General features: G+C 42.1%; 1 protein-coding gene and 1 pseudogene across 3 annotated transcripts in view; one reads left to right on the forward strand and one right to left on the reverse strand.

Moving 5' to 3' along the window:
- The window catches only part of LOC311600521 (large ribosomal subunit protein eL34-like), a 127,529-nt pseudogene that overhangs the window by 25,208 nt on the left and 81,133 nt on the right, over positions 1 to 21,188 (forward strand). The gene's annotated exons all lie outside the window — the stretch shown is intronic.
- The window catches only part of PTPN12 (protein tyrosine phosphatase non-receptor type 12), a 74,525-nt gene continuing 57,617 nt past the window's right edge, over positions 4,281 to 21,188 (reverse strand). For both annotated transcript variants that reach the window (XM_084787280.1, XM_084787281.1), the window contains 6 exons: positions 17,955 to 18,901; positions 13,981 to 14,049; positions 13,516 to 13,583; positions 9,420 to 9,450; positions 7,801 to 7,887; positions 4,281 to 5,134 (listed from right to left, as the gene is read on the reverse strand). In XM_084787280.1, the coding sequence (XP_084643406.1) occupies positions 5,073 to 5,134; positions 7,801 to 7,887; positions 9,420 to 9,450; positions 13,516 to 13,583; positions 13,981 to 14,049; positions 17,955 to 18,901 (1,264 nt within the window). In that variant the 3' untranslated portion in view covers positions 4,281 to 5,072. The remainder of the gene's footprint in view (positions 5,135 to 7,800; positions 7,888 to 9,419; positions 9,451 to 13,515; positions 13,584 to 13,980; positions 14,050 to 17,954; positions 18,902 to 21,188) is intronic.

Consider the following 21,188-nt stretch of genomic DNA (forward strand, 5'->3'; position numbering starts at 1 on the left):
CTGAAGACTTTTGCAGAAGTGGGACGTCGGGTTGGTCTTGTTGTGGCTGTGACGCCCAGGCTGAGCTGGGACTTGCCATCTATTCCCTGCTGGATTACAAGAATAAACTATGATACACAACCTAAATTACATCTTAATAAACAGAGATGGAAGGATTTCCATGTAAAGGTAAAATTTCACTTATTTCAGCAAAATAGAGTTGGGTCAAGAGGATCCTTGTCAGTCTGGGCAACATTACCAATACCTGAATTCAAAATCAATTCATTTAAGTATCAGTTAGTCCATTTATTTTCTCAGGGTTTTTGTATACAGTTTTATTCATGTCTATGCTCATGTTTGTTTGTTTGAGACAGGGTTTCTCTGTGTAGCCTTAGCTGTCCTGGAACTTGCTCAGTAGACCAGGTTGGCCTCCACCTACTGAGTGCTGGGATTAAAGGAGTGTGCCACTGCCCAGCCTATTATATTCGTGTTTTCATCCTGCAGTTGTTTCATAAGGCTTTCAAATCTTTACTTCTACCCTGGGACTGGACATCACTTCTTGAATAATAGATTTATCAACTACCTAAAATCAAACATTCAAAACTGGCATTTTCTTTTTCAAGCCAGAAACCAAGGCTACCCTTTCTCACGCGCCATCTACCTGATTATCTGAAGAAAGGATGTGTACTTCTAACCTGAAGTCAGTCAAACTTTAGAACATAAAAAGACGAACTGGCACAGTAAGCCTTTTAGAGGCAGAAGTTTAACACCCAGTTCATTACTTTAAGCAACCCAATGGTTTAGAACATGTACCCTACTTAAGGGGCAATCTCACTAAATCATGCAACTAATGGACAGACTAAAGTTCGGCCATGACACAGAACTTGTGTCTTACTGCTCTGTGCCCATCAATACATGAAAATGGTCATAAATTGAGCAAAAGAAAACAATGGCTCCCAAACAGCACTAAGTCAGTGACCACTGCGAAAGGACAGAGGTAAAGTCCTTTGGGACTGTCGACACAAGGCAGAGGTTTTGGAAAGCGGCAGGTTGTCTGTCCGTGGCTGGACTGACAGGAGCGATGGGCTGACTTACCTTTTCACTGTGTGCTCTGTAGGTTTCACAGGCCAAGGCTAGCTGATGCCTGGCTCTGGCATTCATGGGGCCGAGGTGGGAAGACTGCCATGCATCCAGGCCAGCCTGGAATAGGTTGAGTTCCAGGCAGCCTGTGTTCCAGAGCTCGGGGGCTGGAGCCGGGGTGGGATTGGAGCTGAGGTTGAGTATAGGCAGCAAGTGCTTGGCTAGACTTACCCATGCCTTCCGTCCTCATGCCTGAAAAACCAAACGGAGTTAAGACCCTGGCTCAAAAACAGAACAGAAATACACCATCTAAAATGTATTTATCCCTATACTGCTGTAACCTAACCATACATCCCCACCACCAATGTATTTGCTAAGTACATTGACTTACGACTTTGTTTTGTCCTGTGACTACAAATGTTCTTTTCACAGCAAATGTTACTCAGGGAAACCCAAATCTGTGTTCCTGGGCCCCAGTTAGTCTTATGTGATTCAGAATAAGCCATCTCTTATTTCCTTTGGATTGAGACGTGTTTTCATCTGACAGGCACTTACTTAATTGATTTTCTTGGCAGTCTGCATACAACCTAAGGCCCTCTGTACCGAACTGCTTAAGTGACAGGCAGGCCCAAGTCAAAAAGAAAGCGCAGCGCAGCAGTGGTGTACATGCCTTTAGTCCCAGCATGCCGGAGGCAGAGGCAGGTGGATCTTGGTGAGTTCGAGGCCAGCTTGGTCTACAGAGTAAGTTCCGGGACAACCAAGGATACACAGAGAAACCGTGTCTCAAAAAACAAAAAAGTTTGTTTGTATCTCTTTTTTAAAATATTTATTTATTTATTTATTATGTATAGAGTGTTCTTCCTGTATGTACACCGGCAGGCCAGAAGAGGGCATCAGATCACATTACAGATGGTTATAAACCACCATGTGGTTGCTGGGAATTGAACTCTGGACCTGAGCCATCTCTCCAGCCCAGAAGTAAGTCTTATATGTATAAAATAAGCACATCTCACTAAGCCCAAGGGATAGTGTCTGATAGGTGTATTACTTGGGCTCATGTAGGCATATGTGTGTTGTGCAGTGATTAGTGTGACGTTGTGCCCATCTGAATACACGATGCATCCCAATGAAGGTTTTTAAAGGAACCCCCAACCAGGTTCATACAATTCACCATTTATGAAGAGGCTAAAATTATTTTTGTGTTGTGTGTTCACATGTGTGTAGATGTATATGTGGCCATAGCACCTGTGGAGATCAGGACACAGCGAGCTAGGTGGCCAGAGTACTCTGGGGGCACGTGTGTGCCTCTCATCTCCTGCTAAGTGTGCTGGGGTTACTTGATGCCACTGTGTCTAGCACGTGCACACTGAGCTCATTAGGCTTGCAAGGCACACACTTTACCCACTGAGCCATCTTCCCAACACTTGCCGCTGTCTTAAAAGGTCTAAATGTATTCACTTTATGTGCATGAGTGGGTTTGCCTGCGTATGTGTACAGGTACTACGTGCATGTCTGGTCCCCACAAGGTGGAGTTCTGGATGGTTCTGAGCTGCCATGTGGTGCTGGGATCTGAGTGCAGACCCTCCACGAGAGCAGCCAGTGCTCCCAACTGCTGAGCCAACTCTCCGACTTCCCACTCACTGTGGTTTTGGGGATAATTTCAACATCAAACCTGAATTCAGTTGCTGATTCAGCAAGACTGTCAAACCAGAAAGTCTCAAGGAATTCTCTTTCTACCTCGCTAACACAGGATTTGAAGGGAATACCTGGTTGCCTTGAAACTTGCTATATAGAGCAGGCTGGCCACAAATTCAAAGGATCTGCCTGCCTCTGCATCCCAGGCCTGGCCCACACCTGTTATTATGTCCAGAGACGGGGATCCAAACTCAGGTCCTTGTGTTCATGTAATAGGCACTTTGTTGACTCAACTATTTCTCTAGCCTCTAAAATCATTTACACCAGTTCAAGTTTTATTGGGAAGTATCTTGCCAGCATGTGCTGCAGCATTGACAGAGCCTAAAAATATCTGTATCCTGTAACGGTCAAGTATCTGTTGGACTACCATTTTCTTTTCCTTTTATTTTTTTGTTTTGCTTTGTTTTTTTTTTTTTTTTTGAGACAGGGTTTTTCTGCATAGCCCTGGCTGTCCTGGACTCGCATTATAGACCAAGCTGGCCTCAAACTCAGAGATCCACCTGCCTCTGCCTCCCTGAGTGCTGAGATTCTAGGCATGTGCCACCATGCCTGGCTTGGACTACCATCTTCTAAGAACTCAAACACATGAAAACGTCTCATGGTCTGAGGAATCAATATGAAAAGCACCTATTTTTTTTTTTTTAATGCTAACATAAAGCTGGGATGCATCTCATGATCCTACACCACCTGGGAGGTTGAGACAGGAGGCTCAGCAGCAAATCAAGGGCCACTCTGACTACATAACAATGTTCAGCCCAGCCTGGAATACATGAGAAACAGAAAAAGCACCAGTCAATAACTAAAGCAGAAACAACAAACGCTAACATACAATTACAGCATCAAAACAAGCTACTCCTCAGTCTCATAGTTCCTTGTCCTTTGGAAAGCACAGGGCAAACATACTATCCTAGCCAATCCCGGAGACTGAAATTTAGTCACTGTTTATGGACGGAACTTTGGGCTTCCATCATGGACAGAAGAACCATAGCTTCACCTGTGTGGTGTCGTTCTCCCAGGATCCAGGAAGATAACAACGGGCATAGCCATGCGTTCCACAGAAGGTGCCTTCTTGTCTCATTTTTATCCTTTTGAGACTAAATTTCATTATGCTGCACAAACTACTCTTAAAACGTGTGGGTTCAAGTGATCAAACGGCCCTCCCACCAGCCTTTCCTGTGGCCATCTACAGGCATGCAGCAGTATTTCTAGGCCTTCCTATTCCATAATTAAGTGACTACACCCCACCCACAACTCACAACTTAAAAGATAAGAACAAGGGGCTGGAGAGATGATTCAGCAGCTAAAGAGGGCATACCGCTCTTCTAGAGGACCCAAGTTCAGTTTTTAGCAGCCATATCGGACAGCTTACAGTCTCTGTAATTCCAGCTCCAGCAGGATCTGATGCCTCTGGGCGCTGTGGGCACCAGCATCCACATGCACATAACTCCACAGATGTACACATACATAATTAAAAAAAAAAAAAACAACCTTTTCCATCAGAATAAAAAAATCAGTACAAGAGATAGCACTGTAAAACTGTTTTTTTTTTAATGGCAGGTCAAATATCCCGAAACATACATATATTCTGATAGTCTTCTAATCCCAGTTGAATTCAAAATTTAAAGTAACACACACAAGCTAAGAGAATTCAATATTGTTCCAAGGCACTTACTGAATCTCCATGACTAGGTGAAAACAAGAACCATTAGGATGAACAATTAGACAGTATATAATATAAAAATAACTTTTTGCTTACAATTTACAAAATGTATTATTATTACAATCTTTGATCTCTGATAACCTGCAATGCTGGCTGCATGAATCCAGCAATTTTAAAATTCAGAAACTGTTTTCTAAAACTTCAGGGCAAATAATTTACAAGTAAGGTACACAAAGACTTAGACCATGCAGAAATTCTTACATCTTCTGTTAATATTATTTTATGACTTCAACTTTATCAAATTATATACCTACTTGCCCTGTACATATACAAAATAACCCATACATGATAAAACAGCAGAAGAGTAGTCCTTTAACTCCAGGTATCATAAAAGTATTACTATATTAACAGATCTACAAGCAGCTTGTAACAGGGTTAAGAGACATTAAGGCAATAATACTTGAAGTTACAAAATAAACAATATGTAATACTTTTTCCTAAGTGTAGTATAAGGCAGGTAGATGGTTCCAGGAAAAAGTTAAGGTAACAATCTACACTGCTGTTAGTCCCACATTTTAAAGATGGAATACTATAAACTGGGCTTTCGGTGGCACTTGAATTTTCCAGTATAATTTAAAGCGTCTTTTAACTCCCTGAATCATGTCCATTCTGAAGGTGGATCTCTTGGTCCTTTAGGTTTCCCACAGCGATTACCAAAACCTATAGCCAAAAGACCAAAGTAACAGATTAACGCTCAAAAAGACTTTAAACATTAAGACTACATCCATAGCTCTGTTCTCTAAACCAATCATCAGGGTCACCCTAGTGATGCACACACCACCAACTGCGGTGTCCCTCCCCCCCGTGCATGCCTCCTGTGGATCCCACAGACCATCCTCCCCCCCCCCCATGCATGCCTCCTGTGGGTCCCACAGACCATCCTCCTCCCACCCCACAATGCCCGCCTGCCCTGCCCTTCCCCCAGCCAGCATTCCCCATGAACACATAGCAGAGCAGGCCAATAAAACATGCAACACATAGCCATTACACCTCTGAAAATCTAGAGAGGAAACAGAAGCCAAGAACAAAACACCGTCCAACAGACAAATCAGCACCTAAACCGACAATCACCCCCAAACCCAGATGCCTAAACTCTAGCATAAGAACACAATCAGAGGGCTGGAGAGATGGCTCGGTGGTTAAGAGCACTGTCTGCTCTTCTAAAGGTCCTGGGATCAATTCCTAGCACCCACATGGCAGCTCACAACTGTCTGTAGCTCCAAGATCTGACACCCTCACAGCAATTCACATAAATTAAAATTAAATAAAGATATATTTAAGAACATAATCAGAAACAGCCAGGAGAGCATGTCTTCTACCAAACCAGGATTGCCAACATGTGAAACACACAAAAAAAGGCCTTAAAACCAACTATGTGAAGGTGATAGAAGTCATTAAAGGCGAAATTAATACATCTCTAAAAGAAAGCTAGGAAGCCGGGCATGGTGGTGCAAGCCTTTAATCCCAGCACTCGGGAGGCAGAGGCAGGTGGATTGCTGTGAATTCGAGGCCTGTCTAGGACAGCCAAGGTTACACAGAGAAATCCTGTCTCGAAAAACAAACAAACAGGTGAAGGAAACTAATAAAAGTGTTCAAAACCTGAAAATGAAAACAGAAGCAATAGAGAGTATACAAGCTGAGAGAATTCTGTGAACAGGAACTATAAAAGCAAGCATCGCCAACAGAGTGTAAGGAACGGGAAAGAGAGCTGGGCGCAGTGGGCATGCCTGTAACCCCAGCCCGCAGGAGGCAGAAAGATTCCTGACATAAAATATCCAGGAAATCAGGATACCATGGGGGCGGGGTGGTGGTGGTAGGGAGAGAGAATGGAGAAAATTCCCAGCTCAAAGACCAAGAAAATATTTTCAACAAAATCATAGAAGAAAAATTTCCTAACCTAAAGGAGGATATGCCTATAAAGTTACAAGACGCTTATAGAGCACCAAATAGATTGGGCCAGAAAAGCAAGTCCCCTTGCCATATAATAAACAAAACACTAAACAATACAGAAATAAGACAGGCTATTAAAAGCTACAAGAGAGGCCATGCAGTGGTGGCCCACACCTCTAATCCCAACACTTAGGAGGCAGAGGCAGGAGGATCTGCGCTCAAGGCCAGCCTGGTCTACAGAGTGAGGTCCAAGACAGCCAGGGCTACATAGAGAAATCATGTCTTGGGGGTTGGGGGAAGTTACAAGGGAAAAAGACCAAGTAATATATAAAGGCAGACGTCTTGACTTCTCAGTGGAGACTGAAAGTTAGAAGGGCTGGATCAGATGTATTGCAGACTCTAGAAGAGGCCACAGACGCCAGCCCAGACTACTATACTCAACGAAACTTCCAATTACCACAGAAGAAAGTAAGATCGAGTCAAGTCAATGATCAAGTCAAATTTAAGCAATATCCACCTATAAATCCAGCCCTACAGAAGGTGTTAGGAGAAAAACTTGAACCCAAGGAAGTTAACTACACCCAAGAAAACACAGGAAATAATCTCAGATCAGCAAACCCAAAAGAAGGGTCTCGGTCTCCATCCCTACCCCACTTTCACCAAAATAAAAGGAATAAATAATCATTGGTCATTGATATTGCTTAATATCAAGGGTCTTAACTCAATAAAAAGACACAGGCTAACAGAATGAACGTGAAAACAGGATCCATCCTGCTGCTGTTTACAGGAGGAAGAGGATGCGCTTACTGAGTACAGGAAGACAGAGGGTAGGCTACTGGAGGACAGGCATCACTGAAATGCAAATTTCTGTTGATCTGGGGAAGGTCTGGCCCTGGAATAAAAGCCTGAGCCGAAAACCACTATGCACACTCTAACCCTAAAGGAGGTGCTCATGTCACTAAAGACTAACAGGTCAAGTGAAAAACAGCAGAGTCTCCTTGGTCATATGCTATAAGAAACCTCCCAAAACAACTGCTTAGCCAAGTATTTCTATCACTCAATGTTGACCACTAGCTGGGGCTGCTCAGCACTTGCAGGGCATACTAAAGGGATAGAAAAAGATATTCCAAGAAATATCTAACAAAATATACTTCCAACCAAAATTAAAGATTTATTTATTATTATGTATATAGTATTTTGCTTGCATGTACACTTGCAGGCCAGAAGAGGGCACCAGACCTCATTATAGATGGTTGTGAGCCACCATGTGGTTGCTGGGAATTGAACTCAGGACCTCTGGAAGAGTAAACAGTGCTCTTAGTTACTGAGCCATCTCTCCAGCCCACCAAAATTAATCAAAAGAGATGGGGAAGGCCAGATGCAAACATTAGAAGAGTGCTACTATGCTTGGCTTTTAAAATTATGAAGGAAATTACCAATATCTGTGGCTTCTGTTAGATTTTCTATTATTTCATCTTTCTTGTCACTAAAAGTAGGTGGACAGTCTGTACAAGCCTCTGCATCTAAAATAAAAACAGTCCTTATTAATCACCATCCTTTAAGGTAGCATCACACTCATGATATGTTGTTGGAAGGGTACAGAATAAAAGAGCAAGCTTCATCTCGTGGCTGTCAGTGCTAGAGACTCAGAGTGGTGACAAAGCCTGTGTCAGGCACTTGTTTATGTGATACATGTTTTGGTGGTGGTGTTTTGAATAGAGATGTCTCCCTACATAGCTCAGACTGCCCTGACGCTGCTGCTCTCCCGGTTGCAGCCTTCTGAATGCCAGAGTCACAAGCATGGACTACTACAGCCCAGCTCTCTGTTAGGCATTCTACAAGGCTGGAATGGGAAGTTCTTGTACACTCACCCCATTTCATTAATCCTCGCATGGCATACTGTATTTCCTTACAGTAGTTATGTTTGTAGACCAGGCTGGCTTCTAACTCACAGCAATCCCCCTGCCTCTGCCTCTGGAATTCTGGGATTAAAGACGTGTACCACCACACCCACTAGAAAGATTCTATTAATTCTTCTATAACTTCTCTCATTCCTTCCTTCCTTCTCTCCTTCGACCTCTGTGAAGAACCTTTCTGGAAACCCTCACTGAGTCTAAAGTGTTCCCTGTCCTTAAGATGCATGTAGCTAGAGAAAAGTCCACAACCTAAGGTTTGTCATATTATTCTTTGCCCCACCCCTTTCCTGTTTTCTTTCCATTTTACTAAAACAGAGTCTTGCTATATATATATATATATATATATATATAAATAAATAAAAAACCCAGGCTGGCTTCTCACTCCTGATCTTCCTGCCTGCTTCCTAAGTGCTACAATTTCAGGCATGTGTCATCATGCCCTACCTGGTTTTCTTTCAAACTGCTTACTTTTTGGTTTTTGTTTGTTTTTCAAGACAGGGTTTCTCTTGTAGCCCTGGCTATCCTGGACTTGCTTTGTAGAGCAAGCTGTCCTCGAACTTACAGAGATCGCCTGTTTCTGCCTCTCCAAGTGCTGGGATTACAGGTGTGCACCATCACACCCTACTAAAACAGAAAATTTCTAACTTGATTGTGTAACTATTGATTTGTTTTCAAATAAAGTAAACTCAACAGACTTCTAAAACGATTGTTTTTTTTATGGACACATTTCCATCTTGGAGGTCAATCTGGAGCATTTACTCAAACTGTAATGTTTATGTAAATGTTTAAGTGACTTGTTAATTTTGATGCTAACAACTAAGCCCAGACCTTAGATCTGTTAGCTATGTGTTCAGTCAGAGCTGTACCCATAGCTTCAAGTTTTTGATAAACAATAAAGCAACCCATAACCCACAACTTCTGATAATGTTCCCATGACCTTCCAATTCAGATCAGTAATATTTGTGGGTGAATTAGCTTAGAAGAATTAAATTACACAACTGAATTTCCTCCTCAAGAAGTTATCCTAGAAACCTCCACATATAGAAATAACCAAAGAGTGAGAAGCACTATATGTGCTATTTTAGAGAAATCGATCAAGAGTCTACTGTAAAAAGGAAAAAAATAACCTAATAACTTACCAGGTTTTTCATTTCCAGAGGTTATCAAGCCCTGCAAAGATATTTAGTAGTTATTAACAGTAAGCTCATCTTTTATGCAACAACTTAATTAAAGGAGTACTCCCCCAAGTAAATCTTCTCCTTGTTATTTTATTTAAATGAAATATTTAATAATTTCTAAATAAACTGTTCAAACAGTGTGTCACTTAGCCTAGGCTTGCTCCAAATTCAATATGCAGCCAAGGATGCCCTTCACACTCTTGACCTTCCTTCCTCTACCTGCCACATTGCTAGGGCTACAGGGATGCACCACCATGCTGGGTTTGTATCAGGATTTTTAGTATCGAAGAAAAAGAAAGCAATGGTGTTTTATTATGCTTATTAAAAATGTTTCCCATTTGTGTGCACCTCCTGTGTGCACAGAGCTGTGAGGGTGACATTGGGACCCTGCTCTACCATTCTCTGCCATACTCCTCTGGGGCAGAGTCCCTCACTGAATCTGGTACCTGTCTCTGTCCTGCACAATGCTGGGTGCTGGGGCTCACCTACATTTTCAAAGGGTCCCGTGCTTACCCACTGAGCCACCTCCACAGCTCTTATTATGCTGATGTACACTGGAAAGGGAAGCTTCTGCACACAACAGACCCCACCCCCACCTAAGGACCAGTCATCTACTAGCCATCTACTGTACTCCACCCACAGTGGCGTCCCTGAGTACCCGGCACTACCGCAAAGTGTTTCTTGAATATGAAATAACCCTAGGGTGGTTGTGTATTATAGGAGGACAAAATCTAGTAAAACAGTCCATTTCCCCAAATACTGAGCCTTCTTCATACCTCCAAAATGATTTAAAACTTGGTTTAATTGGTCTAATTAATGATGTGTCATCTTGTCCCCCTGTACCCTCCCAGTGTTTCTCTGTGTAGCCTTGTAGACTAGGCTGACCTTGAACTCAGAGATCCACACCCAGCTTTATGAATTTTTCAAAAGCCGTTTGTCCAAATAATAGTTGGAAGAGGTGGTCTAATGAAAGCCAGGGAGTACTTCTGCTTCTTGGGGGCTTGGTCTTTGCCAACTGATATATATATATCATGCCCCCAAAACAAGAGGCTTTGTTTTTTGGTCTTGGCATCATTTCCTATTGTTTGGTTGTTCATTGTTCCATTTCAAGATGGTCCTGGAGAGAAACGCTCCAGAGAAGGCTTTGAGGTTCTGGGTTCCTGCAGCTGCAGTTGCAGTCACCTCTGCTGAATTGCTGGTTTGCTGATTAAGGGATCTATTGGAATCCTGATAACAAAAAGTAGAATTGCACCAAGGAACTGAGCCTAAAAAGATTTCCTTCTCTTATTTCCATTAGCCTCTTTTCCCTTCTGTCTAGGGTAGGGGGGTTGGAAGGGAGGTATAAGCATTGAAGAACCCCAAATAAAGTAGGCTTGAAGAAGTTCAAAGTCTGCTGGTGGCGCCCAACGTAGCTTGGGCATGATGGGTAACGTAACTTCTAACGCTACAGAGGAAAGTACAGGCTTTGAAGATACTGTCTCAGGGTGTCTGCCGAACGGTATCTGCTCCTACAGGTTCTTTACTGCCTTGTACCCCGAGGGAATTTTCTGTTTTTGCTTTGTCTTCCTCCTGTATTCATTTTTTACAAAGACTGTAAGACTGATGAGATATGAAAACCAGAAGCGTCACTAAATTCCTTAGATCTGGAAATGCCATCAGAATTGGCGGTACAATATGGCAGTTTATGGGTAAATATGGAAGGGCTTGGGAAGCAAATAGCACCTCTGATAAATGGAGAAAAAGGTATTTAGATTTGGTGATAACTAAAATTGGGAGTTCCCTGCTCTTGCTGCCCCACAGTGCTCCATGCACCAGGTGTGCAGACCGTCTGCGGGCAGAAGGGGCAAAGAAGAACGGGAAGCCTTAGAGGCCAAAAGGGCTCCAGAAGAACGGGAAGTCAGACAAATCAAAAGGGCTTTGGAGGCAAGTACACGGACAGAGGAATTCTCTAGGGCTGCACAGACACCATCAGCTTTTCCAGTCTTTGTCCCACATATCCCTGCTAATGGTGACGGTGAGACTTACGAGACGGCACGGCGTTCAGTAGAGATGCTAGATCTAAAGCATTTTAAACAGTCTATAGTCGGAATGCATTCATCTTTTGTTTAAAAACTGTTAAATAACTGGGCTATACTGCTAGACTTACTTATTCCCCAAGATTGGAAGGGACTGGTGTCAGCTGTGTTAGACGATACTCAACAGTTACAGTGGTTATCATGGTGGAGAAACAAAGCCATGAAATTAGAACAACAAAATGTAACTAGGAGGATAAATGCTGTTAAAGATCAATTGCTTGGTGAAGGGTGTTATGCTGACTTACAAGAACAAACCCAATCTGAAAATGTAGTAAAACTGAACAATGTCGAATTGAGGCCTTAAGAGCTTGGGACATGGCTGAGGCACCTGGTAAAACAACCGTCTCGTTTCCTCAGGTATTCCAAGGCCCTGAAGAAGCCTTCACAGAAGTCTTACAGAGATTAGGTTCAGGTCTAGAAAGAGCCATACCAGATAGGCACTGACACTAACCATGGTGTATGAGAAAGCAAACACTGAATGTTAAGAGAGCAATCTGACCATTAAAAGCATGAGGAGCCCCATTAAGATGAATGGATAAGAGAGACAGCTAATATTGTCTCTCAGGAGTGTTAAGCCAATACAATAGGACAGCTGTAGCTAGGTCTCAGATATCAACACAGCTGGTGCTTTAATTGTGGTAAATTTGGCCATTTACAAAGAAATTGTAAGGTTAAAAAGCCCCAGACCTCAAAATAACAGGTGCACTACCTCTGGACAAAACAGTCCTCGTAGAAGAGAACATGAGAGTCTGGCTGTGATGTAATGGTATGCCAAGACTTCTAGGGCACTGTAGCCACTGTGGGAAGGGAAAACATTGGTCTAGGTATTGTCAATCCGAGACAGACAAATGAGGTAATCTCTTCCCATTGGGAAATGAACGGAGGGGCCTGTTAGCTCAAGTTCCCACATCAAACAATATGAGCAGTCTTTCTTTGGCCAGCCAGGAGGTAACAAGCATGCAGGAAGATGAAAACTAGGTATTGATAATTTAATGCATGCTACTAAAGGCTTTGGATCTGGACTCAGATAAATACCTCTTATACTATGCCCACAGGTTAAATGTTACAAAACACCCACTGGCATTTACAGTCTTTTACTTTCAGGGACAGCAGGAATACTCTTGGGAAGAAGTGGGTTAACTTCTCAAGGCTTTATTGTGCAGCCAGGTATTATAGATGGGATTGTAAGGAAGAAATTAAAATCATGGCATATGCAAAGAAGGAGAGGCAAATTAATTCAGGGTATAGAACTGCTCAGCCGTTACTGTTTCCTTACATCAAGGGCAAAGCTGCTCCAACAGAAAGAACAGGTGCATTCGGGACTACTGGAAGATGTGTGTTCTGGCAAACAATGGTCGATGATCAGAGACCCAAATTAGTTGTACAAATGAACGGTGTTGAAATAGAAGGTTTGGTGGATACAAGAGCAGGTGTCATGATCCTTTCTCAAAAGTCTATTTCCAACAGACAAAAATAGTACACCCTCACACAAGTCTGTTTCACATGCCATACTTGGGATGAAAACAAGAACACGTTTACATCCACTACACAGAAATCTTAGTATAAGCCAGACGTGGTGGTGCATACCTGTAATATATATAATCCTTGAACTGAGAAAGGAGAGAGGCAGGAGGAAAGCTGGGGGCTCAAGGGCAATCTTGGAGACAAAGTGAGTTTGAGGACGGTCTGAATACAGGAGACCCTGTTTCAAAAAGTAATAGAAAGCCGGGCAGCAGTGGTGCATGCCTTTAACCGCAGCACTTGGGAGGCAGAGTCAAGTGGATCTCAAGTTCGAGGACAGCCTGGTCTACAGAGCGAGTTCTAGGACAGCTATACAGAGAAGCCCTGTCTTGAAAAGCAAAAAATAAACAAAGAAATAATAAACAAAACACTAATAAAAAATGGTCAAGTACAGCAACGGCGGAAGCTGGTAAGCTAGGCAGACGTTAAGGCAGAGCTACTCCAGTCCCCTCAGCACTCACTTCAGATTCCCTCTGTTCAGACCACTCCTGACCTGGAGGTTCATGCCATTCAGATCTCACGGGAGTATCTAAGAAAAATGAAATCTCAATATTAAAATTTTGTCTTTAATCCTTGAAATTTCTTTGTATTAAAGTCAATACAAAACCGCATCATATAAACTTTATGAACTATCTTCATTAACACAACCCAACTCAAATGTTAACTAAGAAGTGAATGAAAAGACACCAACTGTACCGCAAATACATTTGAAGTTGCATTAATTTAATTCTAGTAGTTTCCATTGACCATAACAAATGCAATCATTTGGTAAGACCAGGAAGAAAAAAATACAACTTAAAGAAAATTTCAAGTGATTAATAAAAAGCTGTCATCATTAGTCAAATCTTACATTTTGGTTTTATTCACTCAGTGCAGCAGCTGCTAGATGAAAATCAGTAATGCAGAAAAATACTTATCACGCTCACCTGCTAACACAAACGATTCAGGAGTGCGCTCAGGCAACGGAGGAGGCGACTCTTCACTAACATCAGCATCTAAATTTAGCACAAAATTCAGACAATTAAAAGTTAATGGGGCTGAAGAGATGGCTCAGAGGTTAAGCACACGGTCTTTCCATAGGTCCTCAGTTCAATTTCCAGCAATCATATGGTTGCTCACAACCATCTACAGTGAGATCTGGTGCCCTCTTCTGGTGGGGAGGCACACATGTAGGCAGAATACTGTATACATAATAAATATATTTTTTAAATTAATAACATGCCATCTAAACTTTCTTGATACCTTAAATTTTAAAAATCCCTCTCAAGGGGCTAGAGAGATGGCTCAGAGGTTAAGAGCATTGGCTGCTCTTCCGAAGGTCCAGAGTTCAATTCCCAGCACCCACATGGTGGCTTACAACCACCTGTAATGGTGCCTTTTTGTGGTGGGCAGGCACACGTGTGGGCAGAATACTGTATAAATAATAAATAAATCTTAAAAAAAAATCCCTATCAAGTACCAAAAAATTAGTTTTCAAACATTGTTAATACTCAATTCATGATCAAGAAGAGTTAAGAATCTTACTGAAGCCAGGTGTGGTGTCACATGCCTGTAATCAGGAGGCAGAAGCAGGTGGATCTCTGTGAGTTCAAGGTCAGCCTGCTCTACACCGAGATTCCAGGACAGCCAGGACTACACAGAGAAACCCTGTCTCGAAGACCAAAAGGAAAAAAAAAAAAAGATGCTGATGTTGCAGTCACACATGGTGGGGCAGGCCTTTAATCCCAGCACTTGGGAGGTAGAGGTAGGCTTGTGGGATGTCTGAGACCAGCCTGGGCTACAGAATGAAGTTCCAGGACAGTGGGGGCTACACAAAGAAACCCTGTCTCAAAAAACCAAAAGCAAAACCAAAAAAACCTTACTGAGCAAACTCCACTACTATGTACAAGGCAAATGCCTCCTACAATGCTTAAGGACATTACTCTGACTGTACTATGAGGGTGAAAGTCTTCAGTAAAGAAACCACTGGCTTGCTGGGTTTCCTGATGATGCTAAGTGTGCAAAGAAAGCTGGTCACTTGGTTAAAGCCTGTGCTTCCTAAGTGAATCAATTCTCTCTTAAATTCTGGCACACCATGCACCATCCATTCAAGTCACCTTGTAATCTTTACTTATTTGAAAGTTATGTACTGAAGTCACATTTCAAGCAACTAAAGTAACATTTGAAGTGCAAATTTTCTTTCTAATAGATATCATATAGCCATTGATATTTTAGTAACCATTAATTTACTACCAAGTACTATGAACTTGGTTCGTTTTTACAGCAGTAGAGACCAAATTAGTCCCTATAAAAGAGAAAAGGTAATGCATTAGTAAGTAGGCCCATATAGGTTAGCCTTGGAATTCAGGTTAAATTGGTGTAGTAGATCTTTAAATTGTCGCCTAGGGAAAGAAAGAAAACTAGAGCATACTAGGCCTCAGCAGGACTGATAAGGAAAACTGTCCTGAGGATCCTATACTGGACTGTCCAGGCTTTGTGCGCACTGTCCAGGCTTTGTGCCTACTGTCCAGGTTTTGTGCGCACTGTCCAGGCTTTGTGCCTATTTTCTTTGAAAATGACCAGTCTGGCAGGATATAATTGCTTTACCATATTTGATAGCTGTAAGTATTAAAAACTGAAGTCACGTTTCAACAAGCATTGAGGGCTGGCTGATTGCCGCTGTCCCTCTTGTCACTAGCTGGTGACATGCATACCAATGAAAGCCTTCAGTCCAGAGCTCCAATACTGATACATCTACCTAGAGTACCAGAATAATTTACCTTCCCCAAGAGTGGCAGTGTGAGATGATAAGCCACCAAGTACCATTTCTCTTTGTCCTCTTATCACTAGCTACTACAGTTTAAAAAAAAAAAAAGGTTATTTCAAGGAAGGACACGTAACACTGGCACTAAGTTCTGCACACTGCTAAGCTTTTATCAGGTTCTTTCTTAATAATCACCACTTCTCAAGAATTCTGTTTTCTAATTCCTTGCTTTTTCAACTGCATGCTTCTCCATGGACCGCTAAATGGCCTTTCATGCACTACAAGCTTTCTGCAGAGATTACATAATCATCACTGGGGTTAGCGCTCCAGGCTAGAGCATTTGCCAAGTGTCTAAGGGACCCAAGTCTAATTGCAGTAGCCCTTCCCCCATTCCCAAGAGTTATACAACTAAAGACTGTCTTGTTTTACAAAGGCTTCTGCATATCACAGTGTGTGAGGCCCACTCTGGCCAAATCTGAGTAAAATTTCAAGCCTGAGGAAAGACTAAGTAAAAATTCATAATGCACATTTGGCATATATAGGCCCTGGGTATATGGAAAGAAAGGAAGGAAAAAAAAAGGGGGGGGGGGACTAATGAATGAATTCATACTAAGAAATGTTGTCAGGCAGTGATTTATACAAAATACTATTTTTTGTTATCAATACAAAACTATTGGATTAATTCACTAACAAAATTTCTTAATTTTTGTGTCAATTGTTTTACAAAGTAAGTAATAAATTAAGTAATAATTAACTATAAAATAAACATTACATGACATAACCTATAAGGCAAGTGACTAAGAACAATTAAAAATAACTCTACTTGTTTTGTTTTTCTTTTATTCACAGTGGTGTTTTGCCTAACATGTGTGTCTGTGTAAGGGTGTTAGATTCCCTAGAACTGGAGTTTTAAGACAGTTGTGAGCTGCCACGCAGGTACTGAGAATTGAACCTGGGTCCTAGGGAGAGTAGCCAGTGCTCTTGATAACTGAGCCATCTCTCTAGTTCCAAAAAATAACTCTTTTGTGACAGTTATGGTAGTAAATTCCTGGATATCTCAGAGCACAGAGGGCTGAGGCAGAAAGATAAAGTTCCATGCCCTTGTCTCAAAAATAAAGCAAGAGGGAAGGCACCGTCAGATTTCAAGAACCAATACTAGCTTAGCAGGCATGGTGACTCAAAGTAGAATCATGCAAGGGGCTGCCCTGTCCAGTTTGCTGTGATGGATATGCCTGGTCTCCTGTACCGTGTTATGCCATGTTTTAGTTGATATGCCTCAGAGGCCTGTTCTGCTAGGGGTGTGTGTGTCTGGGGGAGAGGGAAGGTGGCAGGGAAGGAGAAACTGTGGTTGAGATGTAATAAATGAGAGAAAAATAAAAATACTAGGGGCTGGAGAGATGACTCCGTGGTTAAGAGCACTGGCTGCTCTTCCAGAGGTTCTGAGTTCAATTCCCAGCAACCACATGGTGGCTCACAAGCATCTACAATGAGATCTTGTGCCCTGTGCAGGTATACATGAAGGCAGAAAACTGTATATATAATAAATAAACAAATCTTTAAAAATACTAATGTAAATATGGAGATATAAAGTTGTACAATTTTACAAAAACAAAACAAAAAACCCCGTAATTGTAGATATCTATACTAGTTGGAGAAAAGAAAATATGACTTTGAGTATTAAGAAAAAATTATCTGGCTGGGCAGAAACACGAGCATTAAAATGTCTTAACCCAGTCTCAGGAGCCATGACAGTTACCATCATTCAATACTGAGCGCACGGGTAATTAGAGTACTTGAGTTGATTAGCACACTAAAATAAATGTGAAATAGAAACCCCGCAGTACTTCACACTAATTCTAAAAAGCAGGAAACAGCCAGGCAGTGGTGGTGCACACCTTTAAGTCCAGCACTCAGAACGCAGGGGCAGGTGGATCTCTGCGTTTCGAGGGCAGCCTGGTCTACAAAGTGAGTTCCAGGACAGCCAAGGCTACACAGAGAAACTCTGTCACAAAAACAAACAAACAAAGAAGTTATCTAAAAACCAACTAAATTTTGTTATAGGCTCAAGTACTGTGTGGAATAAACCACCATGAGGGGACAGGACTAAAGCTCACACAGACTGGCAGGTGGTAAGAGCTAACGGTCATACAGCATTACCTTTTTCAGCACCTGGAGGCAGCGTGCCTGCCACCTCGTGTCTAGCAATGGACACCGGCAGCACTTTCCTCGCGGCAGGGCTTTCAGCACCGCGGGCAGCAGAAACAGTGGCACTTGCTGTGGAAACGCTGGTTTTGTTCTTGGCCACAGCACCGTCAGGGCTCCTGTCCTCTGAGTCTGAGTCGTCAGAGTGAAGTGGGTTGGTAAAGCTGAGTGGCGCTCTCAGGGGGGAGCTGGGGCGGGTTTCCTCTTCTGCTGTAGAGGCTGATGTTGAACTCACAGTTTTTATAGCTGGAGAATGGTTATCTGGGGATTTGCCTTCAGATGCGTCAGATACTGGTGTGGCATTCTCAGGCCCATGAAATGACCATGTGACATGTCCTTTCTTATCAAGAGGCAAGCAGTCTGGCCGTGGAGGTGTGTGTGAGTTCTGCGGTTCTTCTGCAGAGTCAGGAACGTTGTCCGAATGTGCCGCACTGCAGTCTGCACAAGAATTCTGAGAAACACCAACTTTTAGATCACCTGAACTTAATTCCTGTGGCTTAGAGGTTTTGTCAACTACAGAAGAGGAAGCAGATTTAATTTTAATCGCATGTCCCCTATTTAAGAGTGTGTTCCCATCAAAACTTTTGGGTCCTTCTTGGAGAGGGACTTTCTTAATCTCAAAACTTAAATTTCGCTCTAATTTTTTATCTACGTGATCAATAGTTGATTCATTTTTCCCTGTAAGCTCTGATGACTTATTGTAATTTCTGTTGAGGTCTGTTGAGTGCTGTTCTGATGAAACCATGTGCAACACTGGCTTTGGGTGGTATCTGTCATTGTCCTGCCACACAGTAGTAACGGTTGGAAAGGCTGACGGCGGGGAAGGTGTCAAAATGGGTGGCACGGGGTGAGGCTCTGGTGGCTGCAGTATTTCTTCCTTGGCATCCCCTTCTACAAGGCAACTGAAAACAACAAACAGGGTTTTAAGAATGTGTAACATTTTAAAAGAAAGTTGACTGATTACAATATAGTTGTAATGTTCTAATTTGCAAGGCTAAGAAAATCCAAATATTTATCAAGGTAACACTGATGACTGGTTTAAAGTCACGTGACATTAATGAAGAACAGTAGTTTTCTCCTCCTACATTCTATATTAACCTACTCTGAAATTTTTTCACAGGGCTGGGTGTGAAGACACATGGCTTTAATCCCAGCACATGTAAGACAGAGGCAGATGGATATCTTTGAGTGTGAGGACAGCCTGGTCCACAACAGCCAGGATTACATATTGGAAAAAAGAAGAAGAAGAAAAATTTTGCAGCTACCTCTAAGATATATCTCAATATTTTTAAATGCTGATACTGTTATTATTTCTGGATCTTTTTGTTTTAAACACTACACTTCCTACTTTGGAGCACCAGCATTACTCACACTTACGCTCTCATTCACACCTTGCTCTCATCCATTCTGTAACGTCTCGTTTTCCTGTTAGTCTGACTTTTACAGGTTTTCTCTGGGTAGCCTGGCTGTCCTGGAACCCACTCTACAGACCAGGCTGGCCTTGAATTCAGAGATCTTGTCTCTGCCTCCCAAGTGGTGGGATTAAAGGCATGGGCCACTCCACCCCACCCAGAACACACATTCTTAACTGTATCTACTCATTTGTGGGCTATTCGAATCCAGGGATTGGTAATATGGATATATAAGGGTATATTTATACTCACGTGAAGGTTAGAGGTCCAACTCAGGTATCTTCTATCACGCCCTACCGTCTTTTTTGAGACAAGCATCCTCACTGAACCTGGAGCTTGTCTTATTGGTGAGACTGACTGGATGGTGAGCTCTTGGGAGACGCCTAGTTCTATCCCTCCTCCTAAAGGTGGGGTTAAAGCATGTGCTACCATGCAACCCTTTTGCCAAAGGTGCTGGGGAGCCAGCTCAGGCTCTTATGCGTGTGTAGCAAGCCCTTTAACTACAGAACCATCTCCAACCAGCACTGGTGTTTTGGTTTTTTCCACTAGTGGAAAAAAAACCCATTATGTTTATCCAATTAAATGCAGTCTTGAAGACCAGGCTGTAGTTGAGGATGGCCTGAACATTTTGTTCATAATTTCTGTGTTTGGTGAGAATGTGTGGGTGTGTACATACCACAGTGACAGCCAGAAGACAGTTTTAAGGAGTTGATTCTCTGTCCACTGGGGACTGAACTCAGGTCATCAGACTCCCCTGACACTGAGGGACTATAAACTACATCATCAAGGTCAAGGCCTGACTTTGAACTTCTCATCTTCCTGCCGTTACCTTCCAAGTAGGGGGTATATGCCTGACCTAAAACATACTATAATTTTTGAATGGTTGGTCCTCTCATCGATTTCCTCCAGTTTTTCTTTGATATTTTTGGCTTTTAATAAATCCAGCACTTTCACATACTGCCAATCTTAAAAACATATATTCTGCTGTTTTGAAAACTGTGGCAAATTTTTAAAAAGAACCTTAATTATGATTTAAAAGTTAAATGACAAGAAATGTTAATTTTTTCATTAATCAAAATAATAAACCTTTATTTAAAATTCTAGTTTCTACTGCTTATTACTCTATAAATAAATCTCTTTAAGACAACTTGGATTACAGTTGTGAACCACCACACTGGGCTTTACAGTTGTCTTTTTAAAAAGTTAAAAACTTGAGGCTGGAGCTGGAGAGATAGCTCAGAGGTTAAGAGCACTGACTGTTCTTCCAGAGGTCCTGAGTTCAATTCCGAGCAACCACATGGTGGCTCACAACCATCTATAATGTGATCTAATGCCCTCTTCAGGGCTGCAGGTGTTCATGCAGCCAGAGCACTGTATACATAATAATAAATACGTAAGTCTTAAAAAACAAAAAACTTGATGCTGGGGAGATGGCTCAGAGTTTAAAAACACTGCCGCTCTTCCATAGGCCAGGGTTTGATTCCCAGCACTCACAACTGCTTACAAACACCTGTTACTCAAGCTCTAGGGGATCTGATGCTACCTTCTTTCTTTCTACTCACATACACATATATATTACCTGCATACACATAAAATCAAATGAGTAAGTCTTTTTAAAAAAACAAAACAACCCACAATGTAGCCCAGGCTATCATTTTCAGCAAGCTTGAAATCTGCCTCAGTTTCTTCAATGCTGATTTTACATTTAGCATCATCTAACTTTCTACTTGCTATTTTCTCAAGTTCTTAAGTGAATGTGTCCCAAAACGTTCTATGT

The sequence above is a fragment of the Acomys minous genome (genome assembly GCF_964271855.1).
Source record: "Acomys minous genome assembly, chromosome: 6".
Lineage (NCBI taxonomy): Eukaryota > Metazoa > Chordata > Mammalia > Rodentia > Muridae > Acomys > Acomys minous.